Source organism: Podarcis melisellensis, assembly GCF_964234715.1.
Source record: "Podarcis melisellensis genome assembly, chromosome: 8".
Lineage (NCBI taxonomy): Eukaryota > Metazoa > Chordata > Lepidosauria > Squamata > Lacertidae > Podarcis > Podarcis melisellensis.
Genome location: NC_138540.1, coordinates 84,720,946 through 84,746,048, shown reverse-complemented (window position 1 = coordinate 84,746,048; position 25,103 = coordinate 84,720,946). Strand labels below are relative to the sequence as shown.

Genomic DNA, 25,103 nt, shown 5'->3' with positions numbered 1-25,103 from the left:
AAAAAGACTTCTTCGTGCTATGCATATTTAAAGGAGGCAGTGATGGCCACCAATGTGGATGGCTTTAAAAGAGGATTAGCCAGATTTGTGGAGGAGAGGGCTATCGGAAGCAGCAATGCTTCTCAAGATCAATAGCTGGGAGCCACAGGTGGGGAGTGGTCCTCCTCAGTCATCTGGTTGGCCGCTGTTGGGAAGAGGATGTTGAACTGGGTGGTCCATTGGCCTGATCCAGAAGAACCTTCCTATGTTCTTAAGTCCTTAGATGTGTCTACAGCAGGGGTGGCCAACTCCCAAGAGACTGCGATCTACTCACAGATTTAAAGACTGGCAGAGATCTACCCCCTTTTTTCAGGGTTTAGGTCAAAGTTGTTGAGCTCTTTTTAGAGAGGAGGAAAGCCCCGTTTTGGGGGGGGGGTACAGGGCAAAAAAGGGGGACCAAACTTGTTGAGCTTCTTTGGGGGGAGACAGTGATCTATCACAGAAGTCCAGTGATCTACCAGTAGATCTACCTGTTGGGTGTACCTGGTCTACAGCATGGGTAGGCAAACTAAGGCCCGCGGGCTGGATCAGGCCCAATTGCCTTCTGGATCCGGCCTGCGGACAGTCCGGGAATTGCTGCGTGGGTCACCAGTGCGCAGGTTCTTTCCCTCTCCCTCACACGACCGCGCCGCCACCTCCTCCCTCTCTCCTCCTGGCTTCTCCCTGCCCTGCCTAGAGGAGGAAGGGGGCTGGGTTTTGTTGGTGCCAGCAGCAACAGCAGCGCTTGAGCGGCCGCCATTTTAAGCAGCCCCTCTCTGGAGCCCTTTTGCATGCCGCTCATCGTTCCTCTGCCGCCACTGCCACCAGCCCCTGGCGCTCACAAGACACAGGTAAGCAGCCACTGGGGCTCATGGTGCTCTTGCATCATTCCCCCCCCCAAAAAATATAGTCCAGCCCCCCACAAGCTCTGAGGGACAGTGGACTGTCCCCCTGCTGAAAAAGTTTGCTGACCCCTGGTCTACAGCCACCTGGGGGAGAGGGTTATCCTGAGCTGAGACATGAGATGCAAGTGCAGAAGTGTTACGATGCTGAACGTTTCCCTCCCCCCCCAAAAAAAACCTCCCCAGGACATCAATAACGGCTGGCAGCACTTGGAGCAGGCGGAGAAAGGCTACGAAGAGTGGCTGCTGAATGAGATCCGAAGGATGGAGAGGCTGGACCACTTGGCCGAGAAGTTCAGGCAGAAGGCGTCGATCCATGAAAGCTGGACCGAAGGTGAGCTTAAGGATGCAGGATGCTGCCTTGTGCCAAGCGAGGCAGCTGACTCATCTGTCGTCTGCGCTGACTGACAGGGTCCAGAATTTGAACCCGGGGCCTTCTCTGAATGCAAAACACAGCTTTTTCCCATGCACGTAGGACACACAAATAACACACCCAACATCTGCGACTAGCAACAGACAGCTTTTCCCGCTACTGCTGTCCAGGTACAGCAATGGAGCCCACCTAATGTCAATAGGCAGGGAGTTCCAAAGCACAAAGGGAATAACTCTTTAAAAAACACACGCAGGACAGATATAATAATAATAATAATAATAATAATAATAATAATAATAATAATAATAATAATAATTTATTATTTATACTCCGCCCATCTGGCTGGGCTTCCCCAGCCACTCTGGGCGGCTTCCCAAAAAATATTAAAATACTGTAATACATCAAACATTAAAAGCTTCCCTAAACGGGGCTGCCTTCAGATGTCTTCTAAAAGTCTGGTAGTTCTTGTTCTCTTTGACATCTGGTAGGAGAGCGTTCCACAGGGAGGGCGATACTACCTCTGCCTGGTTCCCTGTAACTTGGCTTCTCGCAGTGAGTGAACCGCCAAAAGGCCCTCTGCGCTGGGCCTCAGTGTCCGGGCAGAACGATGGGGGTGGAGATGCTCCTTCAGGTATACTGGACCGAGGCCGTTTAGGGCTTTCAAGGTCAGCATCAACACTTTGAATTGTGCTCGGAAACATACTGGGAGCCAGTGTAGGTCTTTCAAGACCGGTGTTAATGTGGTCTCGGCAGCCACTCCCAGTCACCAGTCTAGCTGCCGCATTCTGGATTAGTTGTAGTTTCCGAGTCACCTTCAAAGGTAGCCCCACGTAGAGCGCGTTGCAGTAGTCCAAGCGGGAGATAACCAGAGCATGTACCACTCTGGCGAGACAGTCTGCGGACAGATAGGGTCTCAGCCTGCGTACCAGATGGAGCTGGTAAACAGCTGCCCTGGACACAGATTTGACCCGTGCCTCCATGGACAGCTGTGAGTCCAAAATGACTCCCAGGCTGCGCACCTGGTCCTTCAGGGGCACAGTTACCCCATTCAGGACCAGGGAGTCTTCCACACCCGCCCACCTCCTGTCCCCCCAAAACAGTACTTCTGTCTTGTCAGGATTCAATCTCAATCTGTTAGCCGCCGTCCATCCTCCAACCGCCTCCAGACAATCACACAGATACTGCATGGAGTTCAAATCCTGCAGGTCAAAGGCATGGAGTGAACTAGTGGAGTCCTGCCATGCCCCCTTCCACTACGTTCTACCCAAGTGCCCCCCGTGACGGCACTTCCAGGAGAGAGGTTGGCTTCCCTGGGGGGGTACCGCTGCCTTTTTATTAAACGCCTAGCCTCCGGCCTCTTCCAGTCTGGGCAGATGTCAAGGCGCAAGGGCCGAACCTTCCAACATGGCAGCTGCGGGTCTCGCCCCGTAGAGAAATGCCATAATCCCCCCTTCTGGAAGGAATGTGCCGGGTGGAATGTTGTTCTCATAGGGTTGGGGGAAAGAACATTGCCGGGTTGGGCGGGGGGTGGAAACATAGTTTAGCTTGCGCAAGTGTGTGGAAGGGGGGCGCTTACAGCTGCGCAGAAGCGATCTGTTTCTGCTTTTCCGTGGGTTTTGGCAGCGACGGAAATAATTGAAAGAAGAAAAGGGATTTGAGTGGCCGTCTGGTTTTTCTTTGATTGGGGGGCGGGGAGCCAATGAACGAATGAAACTTGCCTTACCCAGAGCCAGACATGTAGTCCTCTAGCCTGGTGGTGTTTTCTGAGTGCCAGCAACTCGGCAACACAGACTGGGTGGCTGGGCTCTCCCACTGAGCTCTCCCACTGCATACATCCTGGGAGCCACTGCGCCCTTCCTCACGTGTGACCTTGTCGCATAGACTGAACGCGAAATGCGCTAACAGCTCGGACACCGGGCAGAGAGCGTCTTCTTCTAACCTGGTGCCTGTGAAGCCTAAAGAACTCATTGACACAGGGGTGGCGGCCGCCTGCAAGGGCAGCTTTTATTAGAAGAAAGGGGAACAAGAGGAGGGAGGTGGAGACTCTTCTCATCCTCCTCATGAGACTCCCCAGGGAGCACTTGGCTAACTGCTGCCGGAGACAGAGCGCTGGGTTAGGCCAGTGTTGACTCAGATACAACATGACATGTCCTATTTTATTTTTCATGCCTGGAGGGAATTCAGGGGGAGTAGCTGCTGTTAAATAGCTGCTCTTAGAGCATTGGGATATGCATATGCTGAGATATCTATCTATCCATCTATCATCTATCTATCATCTATCTATCATCTATCTATCTATCATCTATCTATCTATCATCTATCTATCTATCATCTATCTATCTATCTATCTATCTATCTATCTATCTATCTCTCTATCTCTCTATCTCTCTATCTCTCTATCTCTCTATCTCTCTCTCTCTCTCACCGGTGCAAGACAGTCTGGGCACATGATACCAATCCTGGCCTGACTTCACAGGCTACCAATTAGTTTGCAGGATCAGTTAAAAATGCAGGTTTTGGAACTTTAAAGCCTTAAACTGCTTAGGACCCGTATGAACCAACCCAGACCCTGCCATCATCATCATCTGAGGTCCTTCTTCATGTGTGTCCTCCACTAGTAGTCTGGAGGGTGGCAAGATGAGATTGGGCCTTCTCAGTGGTGGCCCCCTATTTGCTCTACCCAGGGAGGCTCTTCTGACACCTTCATCACATATCTGTAGGCGCCAGGCAAGGCAAAAACATTACTTTTCAACCAGGGCTTCTACTTTTAACTTATCTATGGCCCTTTTTTTGCAATGAGATGGTTTAATGCAACAGGGTGTTTATGCTGGTTTTAATGTATATATATGTTTATTTTTTCTGCTTACAATATTATAAGTCTCTCTTGAGTTGCCGTGGGAAAAGAGCAACCAATAAAATTAATTAATTAAAGGTAATGAAATATTCCCGTTTGCCCTTGAGCACCAGAGAGACCCCCCCACCTCCATCTTGCCATCACACAAATCAAGGTAGCTGCAAAAGGAGCTTACAGATGAGCTGAGATTTAAGAAGGGCACATTTAAGAAACAAGAAAGGGGAAATCGCAAAGGAAGAATACACACGAGTAGTCAACAGTTGCAGGGAGAAAGTCAGGCGGGCCAAAGCTCAGAATGAATTCGGGCTCGCAAGACAGGTTACAAATATTTTTCTTCTTCCTCTGCTGCCGCACCAGTTTCTTCAGGTTCCTCCCATCTATATTTCTTGTTGGTCTGCCTTTGTGCCTTCAGTATTTTGCCTTTAAGAAGCTCCCATCCATCTTGGACTCCTCTCGGAGTATTTCTGACCTTGGGACTTTCACCCAGTGGTTCTTTGGGCTTTTTGAAACAGGCCTCCTTAAAGTCCAGAGTGTGTTTTCTGACTACACTCCGCTTTCCCTTCTTGCCTGCGTATGATGAAACCTAAGAGGACTTGGTAGCTTCCTTCCAAGGTTTCCTGTACTTGCAGTTCTGGGATTCTGTGAAATAATGGCAGGCAGGGAAGAACAATGACTGACCTACACAGTGCTTGGGCTACCTGAGAATCTTAGTTTTTGTTTGGGTAGTTGGCCAGTATCTACTCCTTGCCCCTCTTTCTGCCTCTCTGCCTGGTAACTTGGAAAGGCATTGCTGGCCATGTCAAACCCATACCCTCCAACATTTCTCGCTGAAAAGAGAGACTTCCTAAGGAAAAGCGGGACATTCTGGAATCAAATCAGAAACTGGGGCAGCTTCTGTAAACCCGGGACTGTCCCTCTGTTATAAACAAAATTTGCCCATTTTCCCCTTATGGGGTATCCAAGAGCCCATATAGAGTCCTTACGTAGGATCCCTATTGGTAGGAGAGAATAACAGAGGCCAACCAGAGAATACTGAGAAGCAAAGCAGCTAGTAAGCCTGGTCTTTATTGATCTGTTGCAACAGGGTCCTCGCTCACCACACGCAGGAGGGAGGAGGAACCCAGAACAATGGCGCACAAGGCCTTATATAGACATTTGAAATTCCCTGCCCTGGAGCTCAAGACCACCCCTCCACATACATCACAGAAGGGGTGTAACCTAAGACCACCCCCCAGATACATCAGACCTACATCACAGAAAAGGCGGTCTACAGCAGAAATCTGAGTGACTTGTTTACCTCTTGTCTGCCAGATTACCTGTTTAATGGTCACTTGATTGGATTGCCTGGGGAGCCTGGCCAGTCTTTTGTAATGATAAATACTTAGTTCCTGAGCCAGGTCACAGGCTCACACCCTATTCATATCTTAAATGTGCCCTTAAGACAGGATTTGTGAAGGAAAAGACAATGGGGAGGCTTTTGACCTTGCAGAGAAAACATTTCAGTTTGGGAATCAAAAATGGTTTCGGGTCGGTCTTCCTGTGCTGATCTATGTATGTGCTTGGTTGGGACACTTATGAACATTTAACATATATCTAAGACCTCAAAATTCCTATCACACCGGCAAACCATACCAGACTGGACTTAGCATCATACCTAACACTTTGCAGTGCCTGCCTGACTCCAGTAGGAGTTGCCCAGCCTTTTGTGTGTGTGTTTTGTTTAAGAAGTTACTACACCCTTCCAACGAGGAGGAGCCTGCAGGCCAGAGAGCTCTGCTACGTCTCCTGAAAGCCCAAGACCAGTTGTTTATCTCCTTGGGTTCTGGCTGCAGTCCTTTTGTTTCCCCGCCCTATTCTTAGCCGAGCCTGGGAAGGGTGGAAGTGTTATCTGCCTCCCTGCAGCTTCCTCTTGGGCTTGGTCAATCACATGGCAAATTCCTTTCTCCTTTCAGCAAAGGGGAGGAGCCCCCCGACCCCCCCATCCAACCTCCTCCCTTCCCCCCCCCCCCAACAACTTGGCTTCATCCATCAAAGTGGGCAGTCAGTTGCTATAGGAGGCCCAGTGTGGCCCCCAACTGCTCCTTGGGGGTGATTTGGGGAGGGGATAAACTGGAAGAAGGAACTCATTTGGTGCTAAGAAACGCCAAAGAATCCCACCTAGGCAGCCGCAGGCAGAGCAGGAAGGTAACCAAAACTCTGTTTCTCAGCCACTTGACGTGTGATCCCCTGAGGCCGTTCTAGCTGTGCTTGGTTCTCTTTTACACTTATTAAAGTTAAAGGGACCCCTGACCATTAGGTCCAGTCGTGACCGACTCTGGGGTTGCGGCGCTCATCTTGCTTTATTGGCCGAGGGAGCTGGTGTACAGCTTCCGGGTCATGTGGCCAGCATGACTAAGCCGCTTCTGGTGAACCAGAGCAGCACACAGAAACGCCGTTTGCCTTCCTGCTGGAGCGGTACCTCTTTATCTACTTGCACTTTGAGGGGCTTCCGAACTGCTAGGTTGGCAGGAGCTGGGACCGAAAAACAGGCGCTCACCCCGTTGCGGGGATTCAAACCGCCGACCTTCTGATTGGCAAGTCCTAGGCTCTGTGGTTTAACCCACAGCGCCACCCACGTCCCTTTGCACTTATTATGAATTATCTATTATATTACGTTTCCATCCTGCAGTTTCTCCTAAGGAGCTCAAGGTGACGTGTGCGATTGTGCTTGCCCCCCCCCCCTTTTATCTGCAAAACAACCCTGTGAGGCAGGGCCCAGGAGCCTTGTGCTCCTCCTCCTGAGAGGTCCCAAGAGACGAGAGTTCGAATCTCCACTCGGCTGCACAACTCACTGTGGGCGACCTCAGGCCAGTCACAGCCTCTCAGCCTCGCTTAGCTTCCAGGGTTTGTTTTGAGGATGAAATGGAGAAAGGAGGAGAACCACCACGCACGCCACCTTAAGTTCCTTTGAGGAAAAGAGATGTAAATTTTTATTTATTTTCTTAAAATGCTTTATTGGTTTTAAAACGGAGTAACATAAGTGATCAATAGAAATCAAGGACAAAAAGGAAATAAGCAAACATTCATTCCATGGTTGATGCACATTGTAAGAAACGATTTGTAGTTAAATTCAGCATCACCTCCAATATAAATTTGTCAAGAGAGAGAGAACTGGAGGGCAGACATTTCTAAATAAACTTTTCAGCTGCACTCGCAAAATGCAGCCCCCAGGCCTCAGGGGGTGGGTGGGGGTGGGTGGGGGTATTCCTCTACCTCCTTAGCTCAAACCCCTGGTGGGGGCTGGAAAAAAAAAAGGTCTTATATATATAATTAATGTACCAAGCAAACACGTACATAAATATATAAACCACATGTCTAAAGCAGCACAGGAAAACAACCATGAAACCATTTTGGCTCCCAAACTGACCAAATGTTTCCTCTGCAAAGTCAAAGGAAAATGGAAAAGCCTCCTCATTGTCTTTTCCTTCACAAATCCTGTCTTAAGGATATGTCTGTGTATGAATAGGGTGAGCCTGTGAGCTGGCTCGGGAACTAAGGATTAATCATTACAAAAGACTGGCCAAGCTCCCTAGGGTATCCAAACAAGTGACCACTAACAGGTAACCTGCCAGACAGGAGGTAAACAACGCACTCAGATTTCTGCTGTAGACCACCCCTTTCTGTGATGTAGGTATGATGTTTCTGGGGATGGTCTTGGACTCCAGGGAGGGCAATTTAAAATGTCTATATAAGGGCGGGCACACCTTGGTTTGGGGTCCTCCTCCTCCTCCTGCATGTGAGGGGAGCACCCTGTTGCAACAGTTCAATAAAGATCAGGCTTACCAGCTGCTTTACTTCTCAATATTCTCTGGTTGGCCTCTGTTATTTTCTCAGACTGATGGAGAACCTACAAAGGACTCTATGAGGGCTCTTGTGTCCCCCATAAGGGAATAAGGGCAGATTTTGTTTATAATAGGGCCTTGCTTTCAACTCAAAAGTTTTTAAAGGCACCAGGACCACCAGCCCACATTCTCATTGATGCTTTGTTGTTGTTGTTTAGTCGTTTAGTCGTGTCTGACTCTTCGTGAACCCCTGGACCAGAGCACGCCAGGCCCTCGTGTCTTCTACTGCCTCCTGCAGTTTGGTCAGACTCATGTTTGTAGCTTCAAGAACACTGTCCCACCATCTCGTCCTCTATCGTCCCCTTCTCCTTGTGCCCTCCATCTTTCCCAGCATCAGGGTCTTTTCCAGGGAGTTTTCTCTTCTCTTGAGGTGGCCAAAGTCTTGGAACCTCAGCTTCAGGATCTGTCCTTCCAGGGAGCACTCAGGGCTGATTTCCTTCAGAATGGATAGCTTTCATCTTCTTGCAGTCCATGGGACTCTCAAGAGTCTCCTCCAGCACCAGAATTCAAAAGCATCAATTCTTCAGCGATCAGCTTTCTTTATGGTCCAGCTCTCACTTCCATACATCACTACTGGGAAAACTCATTGATGCTACTAAGGTGATATATGGGGCTCCCTTGCCCACAGCACCCTGAGACTCCCGCCTGCTCCTCCCACCCTCTCAAAGAGGGTCCCAGACACAGGAAGCCGGCTCTGAGCTTCCTCCGGCTGCGCAGGAAACGAGAGAACTGCGTGCCGCGGACATTCCTGAGCTTCGGAGCCCTTTCCTCAGGCTCCTGCTTCCTCTCAGCTCATCCCTCTGGTTTGGGCTTCCTTTTCCCAGCCCCAGCCTGGGGGCCGAGGCGAAAGCTGCCTCTGCTCTCAACCTGGCAACGTTAGCCGGAGCCCTCTGTGCTAATTCGAAAGCTATTTAAGTCGGGAGCGGAAAAGCGGCTTGAGTTTTTTTGAAAAGCGCTCTTCTGTTTCAGTCAGCTGTTCCCCGGGACATGCTTAGCTTTGAAAATTCTCCCTTGGCTGCCGGCCAGACAGAAATCCAGAGAAACTGGGAGTTGTGGTGGAGAGATGATGGGGCAGCGGGGGAACGGGACAGTTTCTGAGCTGGCTGAGTGCAAGCAGCCGAGGCAGAGAGACTTTGCTTTTAGAACGGAGATCTCCCCCTCTGTACCTCACCCCATCTTTCCCCCCATAACCTGTGAGCCACAAGGGCTTGAAAAACCACCTGTGTCCTCCTCCAGGTGTGGAGACCCTTGTCAAGCACTGAATTCCCTTCAGCCAGTGAGGGATCGGTGATGTCATCCCAAGGAGAGGATACTTTGGGGATTCCCAGAGCTGGCCTGTGCCGCTGACAAGTGTGGGGGAATCCTTGAAGCACCAGCCATGTCCGGAAAGCAAGACCCACCCACCCCTCCAGACACCGAACCCCTGCCCTGCCCAGGACAGGACAGCAGGGGGCGCTATTAATCTCGAGTGACCCCTTAACCTCCGCTGCCATGCGTAATATCGTCGGGAGAGAAAAAGGAGTAAACTACACAAATCCAGAGCGGAGTCCCTAAGGCGGTTGGATGGCGCCTTGCACGCCACCTTCCACCCAAGCTGGTGCCAAACGTCTTGCTCTGCTTTCTTTTGCACCACTTTAGCAAGGCCAAAAAAGAGGTCTTGTCTTCTGGGCTGCCCAAGATCTCCATGCACACTGCCCAAGCTTGCGCCCTAAGGAGGTCACTCCTCCGCCCTCCCTGTGATCCTACAGGGAGGTCTCCCCGTGCCTCCAGTTGTCAGAGCGGAAAGATTTGGGTGGGATACAAGGGTAGGGGCCTGGGGTGGGGGGAGGCCAAATTAGGGTGGGAGAGGCTGACACCCATCCAGCGCCACACCCCTAACGTTACATTACCCAGAGGGGGTTCCACCCAGATGTGTCACATCAGGGCAGTTTTGGGGAGGTTCTCCCCCTTCCTCACTTTCTGGGTTTTCCGTGGCTAAGCAAGCCAATCTCTGGCTCCAGTGTCCTGAGGAGGACCTGGTGCCCTGGGGACGTAATAATCCTGGAAGCAAAGCTTTGAGTCAGATGGGGCTCTATTCCGAAGGGACTTAGTACATCTTGGGGGTTAGCCACATAGGCTATAGGTAAAGTTAAAGGGACCCTTGACCATTAGGTCCAGTCGTGGCCGACTCTGGGGTTGCGGCACTCATCTCGCTTTACTGGCCGAGGGAGCCAGCATACAGCTTCCGGGTCATGTGGCCAGCATGACTAAGCCGCTTCTGGTGAACCAGAGCAGCGCACGGAAACACTGTTTACTGTCCCGCTGGAACGGTACCTATTTATCTACTTGCACTTTGACATGCTTTCAAACTGCTAGGTTGGCAGGAGCAGGGACTGAGCTCACCCCGTCACGGGGATTCAAACTGCCGACCTTCTGATCGACAAGTCCTAGGCTCTGTAGTTTAACCCACAGCGCCACCCGCGTCCCTTTACATACCATACATCGCTGCATATTTTACCTGAACTAAACCATTTAGTAATCCATTGTTGCATCCATCAAAACTTATTTACACTGTTGAATTTATCTTAATACTTTTTTATTGTCTTGCGATTGGGGGGGGGGCTCCTCGACAGCTTTTGACCAGTCCCTTCCATCTTCTCTCCCAACAGGTAAAGAGACCATGCTGCGGCAGAAGGACTATGAGACGGCCACCCTGTCGGATATCAAGGCCCTGATCCGGAAGCACGAGGCTTTTGAGAGCGATCTGGCGGCTCACCAGGATCGTGTGGAGCAGATAGCGGCCATCGCGCAGGAGCTCAAGTACGCTGTTCCCCAGACGTCGTCCCCCCCCCCCCCCGGCAAAAGCAGCTCTCTTTCTGGGGGCACCTCCACCCAGGCTGTGCCCATGAGCACACATAATATTGGGACTGGGGGCGCCGTGGCACCCATGACCGGCTTGTGGGCTTCTTCCCATTGGGGCATCTGGTCGGCCACTGTGAGAACAGGAATACTGGTCTGAATGGGCCCTTGGCCTGGTACACCCGCCAGGTTCTTCTGTTCTGAAGTTGGCCTTGAATTCCAGCCAGTTAAATAATTTTTTATTTATACCCTGCCCTTCCCAGTTCAAAAACCAGGCTAAGGGCGGCTAACAACAAATTTAAAACACGTACCGTATTTTTCGCTCTATAAGACGCACCCGACCATAAGACGCACCTAGTTTTAGAGGAGGAGAACATATATATATATATATATATATATATATATATATATATATATATATATATATTGCTTTCGTAGATTTTCACGGGTACAGGAATGCAGGTTTTGGTGTCCTCGGGTGTCTTCCCGTGTAAAAGTTGGGGTGTCTAGGCGACGTTTCGACGAGGTCTCACTCGTCATCTTCAGGCTGGTGCTTTCGGCTTCTTGTTACTGGAACAGAGCAGGATCTCAGTGTTTGAGTTCCTATAAATACTGTTGAGGGGGTGTGGTGTATAGCCTCCAATGTTCTGGGCAGAGAGGAAGTTCCCAGGCTAGTGTGCCTTTTCTTCTTTTGTTCCTTAATTACTTGAGGGATATCTTGAGTGATTTCTTGAGTGATATCCTGAGTACCACTTAGGTGGGTCATTAGGTGTGGATTAGTTGCTAAAGTCTTTGTGTCTTGACCTCTTGAACTTTGTGAAGAGTTTTTCTGAGAAGATGGCTGTACTGCACTTAGTTGTGCTCTGGCTTGGCTTCGTGTATAGGGGCGAGCTGTGGTTTTGTGGCCTGTGTCAGCCAGATCTGTGTAGGGATTGCAGGGGGGTGCAGCATCCGGAGGTGCCACCATGGTTTGGCTATTGGATGGTGTCTGTAATTTATCTGTGGAGAGGGTCTGGGTTTGGGTCTGGTGTGTTTATAGGAATTTATAGGAACTCAAACACTGAGATCCTGCTCTGTTCCAGTAACAAGAAGCCGAAAGCACCAGCCTGAAGATGACGAGTGAGACCTCGTCGAAACGTCGCCTAGACACCCCAACTTTTACACGGGAAGACACCCGAGGACACCAAAACCTGCATATATATATATATATATATATATGCTTTCGTAGATTTTCACGGGTACAGGAATGCAGGTTTTGGTGTCCTCGGGTGTCTTCCCGTGTAAAAGTTGGGGTGTCTAACGTCGCCTAGACACCCCAACTTTTACACGGGAAGACACCCGAGGACACCAAAACCTGCATATATATATATATATATATTCTATTCCTCTCTGTGCAGTGCCCCTTCAGCGAAGCGGCAGGAGAAACGGAGCCCCTTCCATTTTTCCTCCTACTTCGCTGAAGGGGCGCTCCGCAGAGAGGGAAAGCTGTGCAGCGCCTCTCCAGCGAAGCGAAGCCAGGAGAGCCAGAGGGATTGGTGCGCACCGATCCCTCTTACTGTTCTGGCTTCTGGGATAGCTGTGCAGCCTGCATTCGCTCCATAAGACGCACACACATCTCCTCTTACTTTTTAGGAGGGGGGAAAGTGCGTCTTATAGAGCGAAAAATACGGTGATTGTAAAAGCAGCATAAAATACAGTATTAAAAATACAGTTCTAGGGCAGGTGTTCTTCAAACTCAGGTCCCAGGCCAGGAAGAACTTCCTGGCGCTAAGAGCTGTCGGGCAGTGAAACGGACCACTTTGGAAGATGGCACTGCCCTTCATTGGAGGTTTATTACACAAGAGTTTGGACGGACATCTGTCAGGGATTCTTTAGCTGCAGTTCCCGCATTGCAGGGGGTTCGACTAGACACTTGGGGTCCTTTCCAGCTCTGTGGTTCTGCATTAGTGGACTCCCATCATCCACAGACATCTTAGATCAGAGACCAAGGATGGTGGAGTTGCCGTCCACCCACATCTGGGAACCCAAAGCTGAATGAAACCACGACGCTCGGAGCAGCCTCCTTGCTGAAACTATCAGACTGCCGCTCTAAAGCCAGGACACTTGTGGCTTCCTCCTGAGCCAGTCCTCTGGCCCCCTCGAGCCCAGACAGTCAAAATCCCAATTTCAGTCGCTCTGGGCTGTGTGTGTGTGCGCGCGCACATGCAAATTTATGCCGCAAGATTTTCCAGCAGCAGCCTCCGGGCCCTTTAGAAAGCTTCCCAGCCGCCATTCCGTTGCACCGCCCAGGCCCACTTTGTGTTGGTGTGTGTGTGTGTGTGTGTGTGTGTGTGTGTATGACTCGAACCGTCTTGCAGCAAGGGGGCCGACACAAAGAGACACTGTGTGATATTTCTGGCAGGTCCAAAATAGCAACCTTGCCGCCCCTTTTCCTTTCCGTTTGTCACTGAGAATCCCTTTCCAATGCGTCTTTGGCTCCTGCACAGAAACGGCTGGGATCACCTCTCCTTTTGGAAAGAGTTCCTAAAAGACTGTTCTCTTCCACTTGCGCACACACACATACACACACACATGAGATACACAGTGCCCCTATTGTTCTCCTTCCCTCCTCCCTTTGTGTCACACCAGAATGTGCTTATTGTAAGAGTTTGCTGCAAACTTCTTCGTCGTGCCCCCCCCTTCTCCCTGCCCCCCCCAAACTCGGATAAACTCGCGCACAATTAGTACACACACAGGCGAGAGCCATGAATAGCGGCTCTTATTCCCGTGGCTGGGAATGGCAGGGAACTTGGAAACATGGATGTGTGTGGCCCTGCGGCATGGCTTCGTGGGGGAGAGAGCACACATAGAAACGCCTCTCTTGCAAAAAAAAGGGAAAGCCTTGAAATAGCGAAAGCGCCATTTGAAGGCCGCTAAAGCCTATTCACCCTGCATCTGTTGCTTCGGGAGTCTCTAGGCAATAAATACCCTTCTCTCCCACCCCCTCGTCATGAGTTAGACACGGATCTGAGGTTAGGGGTGTTCTGCCTGAAACCAGGCACCCTGTTACCCCCGCATGTCTTGTTGCTGTGGCTCCGCTGGCCCCCTCCCAAGGTATTTCGCTTGGCAAGCCTCCCGGCTTTTCTTTCTCCATCCCAAACGTGTAGCTACACGCAGCCTTCCAGAGGAGCTCTGCTAAAAGCTTTGCATTCGGGCCGGGGGGAGGTGTTGGCTGGGAACGTGCCGCTGTTGGGCGCTGGGCTCGCCAAGCCAGGCCACCCCGCACCCCAGAGACTTTGGGGGAGAGCTCCCAACCCGTCCGCCTGGTGGGCAGAGAGCCTTGAAAGGGGGGAACAGCCCCCTCTGGTGCCCGAGAGCTGCCACTGTGTTGGTTGCGCAGCAGCCGGGCTCAGGGAGGAAATAGATGCATGGCGTCTCTCGCACCCGGTTGCTGCTTTCCTGCATATTTCTGTGGCTCAAACCCACAATCCTGAGATTGAGAATCTCATGCTCTGCTAACGGAGCTATTTGTTCCAATAATTAAAAGACCACAGGTGTGCTCTAAGCAGAGATCATGACCTCTGCAACAAGAGAGCCTTAAGAATATACCGTATTTTTCGCTCTGTAAGACGCACCAGACCACAAGAAGCACCTAGTTTTTGGAGGAGGAAAACAAGAAAAAAAATATTCTGAATCCCAGAAGCCAGAACAGCAAGAGGGATCGCTGCGCAGTGAAAGCAGCGATCCCTCTTGCTGTTCTGGCTTCTGGGATAGCTGCGCAGCCTGCATTCGCTCCATAAGATGCACACACATTTCCTCTTACTTTTTAGGAGGGAAAAAGTGAGTCTTATCGAGCAAAAAATGCGGTAATTTCTCCTTCTTTTCTCCCAAGGTGTTTGGCCCATTGTGGTTGTATGAAGGCCATGGGGGGAAGAGAGCTTAGCCCCACTGGCCTGGCCCCAAATAATGCCCCCTTTCTCTCTGCCCCGCAGTGAGTTGGACTACTACGACTCGCCCAGTGTCAACACCCGGTGCCAGAAGATCTGCGACCAGTGGGACTCGCTAGGATCCTTGACCCACACACGAAGGGAAGCCTTGGAGGTGAGGCGGGACGCTCCTGCAGCTTGCCTTGACCTTCAGCCAGGGGCGCAGGGGAGAGTCGGCACTGTGTCATGTGACCCGATCACCTGACCCATTTCTCTCCTGCACAGAAAACAGAGAAGCAGCTGGAGACCATTGACCAGCTCCACCTGGAATATGCCAAGCGGGCAGCGCCCTTCAACAACTGGATGGAGAGCGCCATGGAGGACCTGCAGGACATGTTCATCGTCCACACCATCGAGGAGATCGAGGTAGGAGGAGGGGGTGGAAGGTCACCGGGCACAATTCAGTTGCCCCAGGAACGTGCCAGTCAGTCATCAAAGAGAGAGCTAACTCCTTGTTAGCAAAACACGATCCCTGCAGGCTTTGTTGACTGCGTGAAAATCAGTTGCCGAGACTGAAAGGCCCTGCCTCTCACCAGGGCTTTTCCCCAAGCAATTGGAGACTGTGCCTCTTGTTGTTGTTGTTGTTTAGTCATGTCCGACTCCTCGTGACCCCATGAACCAGAGCACACCAGGCACTCCTGTCTTCCACTGCCTCCCGCAGTTTGGTCAAACTCATGCTGGTAGCTTCGAGAACACTGTCCCACCATCTCGTCCTCTGTCGTCCCCTTCTCCTTGTGCCCTCCATCTTTCCCAACATCAGGGTCTTTTCCAGGGCGTCTTCTCTTCTCATGAGGTGGCCAAAGTCTTGGAGCCTCAGCTTCAGGATCTGTCCTTCCAGTGAGCAACCAGGGCTGATTTCCTTCAGAATGGAGAGGTTTGATCTTCTTGCAGTCCATGGGACTCTCAAGAGTCTCCTCCAGACCAGAATTCAAAAGCATCCATTCTTCAGCGATCAGCCTTCTTTATGGTCCAGCTCTCACTTCCATACATCACTACTGGGAAAACCATAGCTTTAACTATACGAACCTTTGCTGGCAAGGTGATGTCTCTGCTTTTTAAGATGCTGTCTACTCTGCCTACATGCAGCCAACCTCTCCTCCGGCCTTTTCATGCCTCTCCTGGTTCTGGGAATCAGGGGAGAAGGGGAGCTTGTCACAGCAGCAGGAGGACTCACCAGCCTGACTCATCTCGGCCTCTTGGCCTCCCTCCTCTCCAGCCTCTTGATTCTGAACTTCTTTCTGCCACAGACTCTCCCTGCTCACTAAGCCCTGTCACCCCTTTGGCCTCTGACACCTCCTCTTCCTGGTCTTCTCCCTCTGAGCACCCGTCGTTGTCCCACCATCCCTCCCCGGGCTCTGAACCTCCTTCCGCCGAGGTTTCCCAACTCGTTCCTATTGGCTAAACCTATTTGGTGTTTTGCAACTTTCTGACTAGTTGCAGGACCTTAGCCAGACCTAGCAGAGTAAACGCAGAATCCACGGAAGCAATTGGCGACTTGGCTGCAGACAGGATGGACAAAGCAGGAACCAGTAACTTGTAGTTAGGTGTTTATTATATACCGTGGACTATTCACAGGAATAGAACACGGATCTTTTGCTAGCTCTCTCTCACACGACTCACAACTCCTACACTGACACACAGAACTCTGAACCTCTGAACTCACGAACTAACACATTCCAGTTAGTAGGCCATTAATTATCACTCCCTTGAGAGAGCTTGACCAATCAGGGAGCTGTCTCCATGTCTCTGTTATCACCAGGCAGACTTACTCCTTCAGATTGCCTTCTGGCTGTCTGCCAAACCTTAATTGACTCCGTGTGAGTAGCTGCACATACTCGGATTCCCAACAGTTCCTCCCACCACTCCTCAGAGTCCAACCGCTCCATGACCCCAGTTCAGAGAATCTTGGGTCCCCAGGACTGGGGAAGATCACCTGAGCTTGGGGGACCCATCACCTGAAAGCAGCTTCCTGCATCCTGACTTGGTATAAGACAGGTTCATATTCCTGTACTTGAAGCTTCTTTCACGTGACTTTAAAAGCCAAACAGAACTTGACAGGCGGCGCTCTGCCTCCTGGGTCGCAGCATCGTAGCATTGTAGAGCTGGAAGGGATCCGAAGATTTTAATCTAGTCCAATGCCCTGCAAGGCAGCTAACAAACCCCTTTTCCTCCCAGGGATTGATTGCAGCCCACGATCAGTTCAAGTCCACCCTTCCCGACGCGGACAAGGAGCGCGAGGCCATCCTGGGTATCCAGAGCGAAGCGCAGAAGATTGCAGACTACAACAACATAAAACTCTCCGGGAACAACCCGTACACTTCGGTCACTCCGCAGATCATCAACTCCAAGTGGGAAAGGGTGCGTGGAGATGTCCGGACCGTGTCACGAATCCAGGCAGAGACCTGGAGGGAGATGTGGGGCGAGAGAAGCCAGCCAGTTGAAGTGGCCCACAGGCAGTTCGGCTGGTGGAAGACTTGGGGGGCTGATGACCCAACTCTTTTTGTTTTCGTTGGATCAGGTCCAGCAGCTGGTGCCAAAGAGGGACCACGCCCTGCAAGACGAACAGAGCAAGCAGCAGTCCAATGAACATCTGCGCCGGCAGTTTGCCAGCCAGGCCAACATTGTGGGGCCTTGGATCCAGACCAAAATGGAGGTGAGGGGGCTCTGCCCGTTGCTCCCCGCTTGCTGCTCCCCGCTTTCCCCACAGGAGAATTTGGAGAGGTGCAGAGACGTTTTCATTTCATTTCATTTTCACTATCAATTCATATACCGCCTTTCTTGTAAACACAAGGGAGTTTAGGAGCCTGCAAGATAGACAGCAAAGATCACACGCCTAATAGCAATCTTATCCAGTACTTTAAAAAGTCGTAATAAAAGCATAAGTTAAAAATAAACAACTTGAATAAAGCAATATTCATTAGGCCATTAGAATACAGTGATACCTCTGGTTGCAAACGGGATCCATTCCAAAGGCCCGTTCGCAACCTGAAAGGAATGAAACCCGTGTCTGCACGTGTGAGGGTGGCGATTCGCCACTTCTGCGCATGTGCATGACGTCATTTTGGGCCTCTGTGCATGCACGAGCGGAGAAACCCGGAAGTAACCCTTTCCAGTACTTCCGGGTCGCTGTGGGCCACAACCTGAAGCAAACATAACATGAGGTGTGACCATATAACAGTAAACAGTTAACTTAAATACCAGCAAATAATAATTAAATGTTTTACACTTATCAGTTAGAATAAAGAATTATTAAGGTGTAACCACAGAGGCTAGGGCTTGACGATCTGAAGGTCGGCGGTCTGGGTGAGCTCCCATTGCTCGGTCCCTGCTCCTGCCAACCTAGCAGTTCGAAAGCACACCAGTGCAAGTAGATAAACAGGTACCACTCTGGCAGGAAGGTAAACGGCGTTTCCATGTGCTGCTCTGCTTTGCCAGAAGCGGCTTAGTCATGCTGGCCACATGACCCGGAAGCTGTACGCCGGCTCCATCAGCTAATAAAGCGAGATGAGCGCCGCAACCCCAGAGTCGGCCACAACTAGACCTAATGGTCAGGGGCCCCTTTACCTTTACCTTTTAACCACTAAAAATAACGGCAGGACACAATGCATAAAATAACCATGAAACCAGCATCAAATTGAGAAGCGAGGGCACACAGATGACAAAATTGTTTTTTGAAAAATATCCCTGAACTCCTCCTCTCTTCCCAGCTGCTTTTACTGTTCTCATAGTCACGGTCTGGGAAAGGCTCTCAGGTTCTGGAGGGTGGGGCAAGGCAGGTGGAAAAAGCTGGAGCTCCGGAGCATTGGTACAGCGTAAGAGCCAACAGTGAAACGTGTGAGCCAGGAATCGCCCGTCTCTCACCATGGTCTCTGCTGCTCTGAGAGCCTTTTGGGCTGGTGTAGCGGACTTACAGTATAATACTAGCCATGCCCACTGCTTGACTTAGGGGCAGTGCCTTCCAGGTCTAAAAGCCAGGCGGTCAAGCTAGTTCTGGCCAGGATCTCCGCTTGCCCATCCTGTTTGCCCTGACACGGCTCCACCTTCTTCTCTCCCCCCTCCGCCAGGAAATCGGGCGCATCTCCATCGAGATGAACGGGACCCTGGAGGACCAGCTGGACCACCTGAAGCTGTATGAGCAGAGCATCGTGGATTACAAGCCCAACATCGACATCTTGGAGCAACAGCACCAACTCATCCAAGAAGCGCTCATCTTCGACAACAAGCACACCAACTTCACCATGGAGGTGAGGGCAGCCTGGGGACGCTCTCGGCCAGCTAGCCACACAACCGGCGACTCTCGTGTGTTTTTTCTGGCAGTTTGCATGCTGGGGAAATGCGAGTCAGGGAAGAGGCCTTGCAAAACTGATAGAGTGGTACCTCGGTCCTTGGAACGTCTCCGTTGACGAAGGTTTCAGAACCCAAACGCAACGAAAACCTAGAAGCAGATGCTTCCGTCTTCTAACGCGCCTTGGAAGTCAAACAGCTTCCACTGCGTGCTTTTCAATTTTCTCAACTGAATCTGCAGGCAGCCCTTTGTGCCTCGGTTTTCGAACGTTTCGGAACTTGAACGGTCTTCCGGAACGGATTTACGTTCGAGAACCAAGCTACCACTGTAGCTGCTTTTTTCAAAGAAGTAACTCACTTTACGTGGGGCTGACCCAGAAACTCCAGCGGGTGCAGAATGCCGCGGCGAGACTCCTTACGGGGTCCTCGCCATGGGATCACATTCACCCGGTGCTATACCAGCTGCACTGGCTCCCAGTGGAGCACAGGATCATGTTTAAGGTGCTGGTTTTAATCTTTAAAGCCCTATACAGCCTAGGACCCTCGTACCTACAGGACCGCCTCTCCTGGTATGTCCCACGGAGGACCTTACGGTCTTCAAACAAAAACATCCTGGAGATCCTGGGCCACAGGGAGGTTAGGCTGGCCTCAGCCAGAGCCAGGGCTTTTTCAGCTGTGGCCCCGATCTGGTGGAACGCTCTGTCCCAAGAGACTAGGGCCCTGCGGGACTTGACATCTTTCCACAGGGCCTGCAAGACGGAGCTGTTACACCAGGCCTTTGGCCAAGGCGCAGTCTGACCCCCTCCTTCTGTAATCCTCACAGCACTCTAGCCCAGTGGTTGCCATTAATTTGATTTATGAATGGATTTTAGAATGCTTTGTTACTTTTATTGTTGTTAGCCGCTCTGAGCCCGGCTTCAGCTGGGGAGGGTGGGATATAAATAAAAATTTATTATTATTATTATTATTCAAAGAATAAATGGCACAGACAACAATGATAAAGTACTTCAGTCGAAGCCATTTGGAAACGTATAGGAAGGCAGCATCTCAATCCCAGGGAGAGTTTCCAGGGCTGGCTGCTGGTTTTAGGGTTTCGGGCTTACACCAGCTGGGCTCGTCTTCCTAGGCCCTTTTGCTGAGTGGGGAAGGCTTTGATTTGGGGGTTTCTGCCTAGTTCTTTACAAAGCAACCCTTGTTGCTGGGGCTGGGGTAACCCTCTGCCCTCTACCAGATCTTAGCCCCTGATAGGTCCCAGGTGCAGATTTCGGCTTTCAAGAAGGCAGTACACCAAAGCGAGTGAGTTATTCAGCCTTGCCTCTTCCCCTCCCGCCCCAAACTCTTTGTTCCCAGCATATCCGTGTCGGGTGGGAACAACTCCTCACCACCACAGCCCGGACCAGCAACGAGGTGGAGAACCAAATCTTGACCCGGGACGCCAAGGGGATCAGCCAGGAGCAGATGCAGGAGTTCCGGGCCTCCTTCAACCACTTCGATAAGGTAACCTGAGTTTGGCGCAGGGCTGGGGCCTCGCCGTGGAGCAGCCGGAAAGTCATTTTTGGATGCGGAAGAGTCTGCCCTCTGTGTGTGTGTCTGTTTGTGTGTGTGTGTGTGTGTATGCATGTGACTTTCCTGCCTCTGATCACTAAAATAAAGAATTAAAGAGAGGAAACTCCTGCCCACAGAAAAGGGTTCGTTCCTCGGATTGAAAAATGCCAAAGAGGCTGGCACCAGTTGGAGGGTCCTCTGAGCTCAGCCTTGTAGCGCTGCCATGAGTGCTTTTGTTTACCTTAATTTCCAGGCCATGCTCGTTTTTCATGATTTATATTTTTATTCCACCCCTTCTTTGAAAAGGCTAGGGGTAGTTGCGTTCCCCTCCCTGCATTTTATCACCACCAACCCTGTGAGGTAGGCCTGACTGAGACAGTAGCTGCCAACTCTCAGGGTGACCCTGCTTTGTCACTCTTGGCAGAATTTTTTTAAAAGGGTTGAACGGTTTGGTGCGCAAGGTTCCAGCCGCGCAAATCAGACCTGTTCAATTTGTGTCCAGAGGAAACTGGACAGTTGGCATATGACTGTCTTGAGAGACAATGGAGTTTGCTTCCAGGGGTGAAGTCAAACCACTGCCTTAGTAGCACCAAAGTGGCCTCCCCGGGGCGCAAGCCTGGGTGGTGTGTCTTGAGGTCCTGGGCGACAAGACACACACCCACACCCCAGGCTCACTGATGTGGTCCCAAGGAAAGCAGAGCAAGACGTTTGGCACCAGCTTGGCTGCAGGAGTTGCCAGAAGGAGGCGTAGAAAGCGCCATTCAACCATCTTAGGGACTCCGCTCTGGATTTGTGCAGGGTTTCCTCCCAAGCCTTCGTCCCAGAACGTTTGCAGGCACAATTCAAAGTGTTGGTGCTGACCTTTAAAGCCCTAAATGGCCTCGGTCCAGTATATCTGAAAGAGCGTCTCCACCCCCATCGTTCTGCCTGGACACTGAGTTCCAGCGCCGAGGGCCTTCTGGTGGTTCCCTCACTGCGAGAAGCCAAGCTACAGGGAACCAGGCAGAAGGCTTTCTCGGTGGTGGCACCCGCCCTGTGGAACACCCCCCCCCCCCCAATCAGATGTCAAAGAGAACAACTACTACCAAACTTTTAGAAGACATCTGAAGGCAGCCCTGTTTAGGGAAGCTTTTAATATTTGATGTATTACTGCATTTTAATGTTTGGTTGGGGGCCGCCCAGGGTGGCTTGGTGGCTTGGGAGGCCCGGCCAGATGGGTGGGGTATAAATGGTAAATTATTATTTTCTTCTCCCAAAGATGTCCTGCAAAGCAGCGGAGGTTTAAGCTCAGAGTTTTCCTTCTCCTACTTGGGCTCCCTTCCCAGGTTGACAACCCCCCATAGAAGCCAGTGTTCATTTTTTAATGGCTTGTTGCTGCACGTCTGATCAGAACAGGTGGTGTTGTGAAAGTCCTGTCTCTTTTGAGCCCCGCAGCCAGGTCCTTGAAGCAGGAGTCCCAAAGGCTCTTCTTCTCCTCCTCCTCCTCTGCCCACTTCCTGGGCCTGCGGGCTGGAGCTCCGCCCGAGAGCATCCACGAGAGTGTTGGAACTAACGTCGTGTCTTTTCCCCTTCCCCCCTCCCTTGTCGTGTGCACGTGGGCTCTCCCGCCCTCCTCCCCACCCCCCTCAAATGTGCATGCCGCGCCCTCCGCCCCTCCCTGCGCCTGGCCCGGCGGCAGGACCACGGCGGCTCCCTGGGACCCGAAGAGTTCAAAGCCTGCCTCATCAGCTTGGGATACGATGTGGAGAATGACCGACAGGTACCCGATGCCCGTTAAAAACCGCGCAGCCGCTCGGCGATCTTGCAATTAACCTGATCTCCTTTCTCTCTTCCTTCACCACGTTCGTTTCTCCCCACCATCAAACACCCACTCTTCTTCTTCTTCCTCCTCCTCCCGCCACCTTGTCGTCGCCGTGTTTCGTGTATCCGATTTGTGCGCCTGTGTCTTCCCCCACTTCCCCTGTCGTCTGTTTACGTGGCATCTCGGTGGCTTCTCCTGACTGATGTTCTCTCTCTGTGTCTCTTTCCTCCGTGGGGCTCTGTGGCCTTCTCCTCCCTTTCCACTTTTGCATGCCTCCTCCATCTGTGTTCTCTGCCTTCTCCCTCCCTTCGCCTGTCGGCCTCTGGGAATAGAAGCGCACGGGCAGCATGGACACAGACGACTACCGAGCCCTGCTTATCTCCACGGGATACAGCCTGGTACGCTCTGCTCTCTGCTTTCCTCTCCTCTTCCTCGCTCTGTCCTCCATGCCGACGGTAGCAGCTGGCAACAGCCAAAACGCTGCATCTGTCCGTTGCGTGGCCGGCCCTCACATTGGGCAGTGTCCTTCTGCCTTGGGCACCCAGTCCTTGCTGAACTCCAGCTCCCATCACCCCCTGCCAGCTTAGCCGGGGATTATGGGAGTTGTGGTCCAAGCTGAAGAACACGGGCCTAGGGTGTGACTCGGAACGTGATGTCAAGTCGGGTCAGGGGTCGCGGCTGTGCTTACGGCCAAGTGGTTTGCAAGAAAACGGCGGGTGAATAATTCAGGGTTCCTGGTGGGTGGGCATTTGCTAGGGCTGCTGGGAGTCACAGGTGGGGAGAGGGTGCTGTTGCTTGTGGGCTTCCCATTGGGGGCGATTGTTTGGCCGCTATGGGACAGGTTGCTAGATTAGATGATTTTGCAGACTATTTCTACTATGAATCGGCAGGGTGGGGGGAGTTCCCTTTGGCTGAGTGGGGATGGCTGTAGAGGGATGACTTTGTATAAAATAAACATGGGGGGGGGGTCAGAAATCAGGCAGGCACCACCCCTACTAAGTTTCAGGTGCCTGGTTAAGATGGTTTTATTCCAGGAGGCCTTTGTCCCTCACAAATGCTGCTCCGATGTTTCATTCTCCAACATTTTAAATTTCAGGCACAGCTGTGCCGTCCATTTGAAGCATGTGGCGTCCACCAAAGGATGCTGGGAAGTGTAGTTTGCCCTCCGCAGAGCCACGCTCCCCAGTACCCTTAACAAACTACAGTTCCCACAGTTCTTTGGGGGAAAGCTGTGTGCTTTGAATGTGCTTCAGGTAAACATGACAGCGTCGGTGTATGGTACGTTTTTATTCTCCGATGGCCACTTTGAGACCCATATAAAGTGAAAAGTGGGGTATAGATTTCCAATAAGTAGTGTAGAGGAAGCTGCTTTTATGCCAGTTTTGACTTGTTTACCCATCTAGCTCTGCCTTCTCCAATGCGGTGCCCTCCTTCATCGCTGGCCCGCTGGAGGGCGATAGGTTGGGGTCGGCTGATTGAGCCCAGCATTGCCTACCAAGGCTGCCAGCCGCTCTCCCAAGATCTGAGACAGTTCTTCCCCATCTCCTGCTATCTGGTCTTTTTTCTTTTTAACTGGAGATGGGAGGGACCAGAGACCTTCTACATGCCAAGCAGGTGACCTGCCGCCCTGCTATGGCTCCTCCCTCGTATAACGCTGCAATCACAGGAGATTCAAATGGAAATTAAGCCTAGAAAACCTTAAGCAAGAAAGGTTTGGGCCAAGATCGTCTGGGTGTAGTTCCGAACTCCACAGAATTCCCACCAGCCCAAATTCGGACAGCCACTTTGACACAGAATGAGGGGGGGGGGACTTCTTTAAAGCTTGAGGCCACAGCTGAGTTTTCCATCAAAAGTGTCAGAGCCGTCAAACGGACTCAGCTGTTTCGCTGCCATTTTGCCAGGAGACTCAAATGACCTCCTTTCTCTCACCCCCACCTCTGCCTCGCCAGGGAGATGCAGAATTCAACCGGATCATGAGTGTCGTGGACCCCAACAACAGCGGAGTGGTGACTTTCCAAGCCTTCATCGATTTCATGTCCCGGGAGACCACGGACACGGATACGGCTGACCAGGTCATTGCCTCCTTCAAGGTCCTGGCTGGAGACAAGGTGAGTTCAACAAGGGAGGGAAAAGGCTTTAAAGAAACGAGGGGGGGGGAACATTTCTAGCTGTTGTGGCTGAAAAGACATTGCTGAGAGTGCTCAAATCTCAGAAGCCAGAGGAAGAACTGAGTCGGTTTTGTAGCATTTGGGCCTGGGTGCTTCAGAAACTCCTTAGCAGATAATGCATATTTGTGCAAGCTTTCGCCTGGTTTCAGGACAGAATATGACTTCTCTCGGTGCAGAATTTAGAAAACCTATTGAAAGTTCAGAGAGTGTAGTCTCCCAAGACATTTTTTTGGCTTGAGATGAGTTTGGGGGCAGATCGGCTCGTACGTTTCAAACACATTCAACACTGCATTTGAAGCACGTGACTTTCCCCCACGCCCGCCCAAGAATCTGGGAACTCACAGCTAAAATAAGGAATCAGAAAGTCAAAATATCTGTGGAAGAACGAAGACCCTTATTAGTTTATATAAGAACACAATACAGCGAAATAAAATTTCATGCAGGTTTTGCCTTGTGAATCATGGAAAGAAAATA

At 51.3% G+C, this 25,103-nt stretch overlaps 1 protein-coding gene across 4 annotated transcripts in view; it reads left to right on the top strand.

Annotated features, from left to right (window-relative positions):
- The window catches only part of ACTN4 (actinin alpha 4), a 130,716-nt gene that overhangs the window by 102,207 nt on the left and 3,406 nt on the right, over positions 1-25,103 (top strand). For 2 of the 4 annotated variants that reach the window (XM_081921956.1, XM_081921955.1), the window contains exons 11-20: positions 1,107-1,254; positions 10,677-10,827; positions 14,838-14,946; positions 15,057-15,197; positions 17,007-17,189; positions 17,350-17,484; positions 18,896-19,075; positions 20,466-20,612; positions 22,339-22,419; positions 24,411-24,569. In XM_081921956.1, the coding sequence (XP_081778082.1) occupies positions 1,107-1,254; positions 10,677-10,827; positions 14,838-14,946; positions 15,057-15,197; positions 17,007-17,189; positions 17,350-17,484; positions 18,896-19,075; positions 20,466-20,612; positions 22,339-22,419; positions 24,411-24,569 (1,434 nt within the window). Of the gene's footprint in view, positions 1-1,106; positions 1,255-10,676; positions 10,828-14,837; positions 14,947-15,056; positions 15,198-17,006; positions 17,190-17,349; positions 17,485-18,895; positions 19,076-20,465; positions 20,613-22,338; positions 22,420-22,793; positions 23,993-24,410; positions 24,570-25,103 lie in introns of those variants that run through there. The other 2 variants (XM_081921958.1, XM_081921957.1) reach the window with 2 other exon arrangements.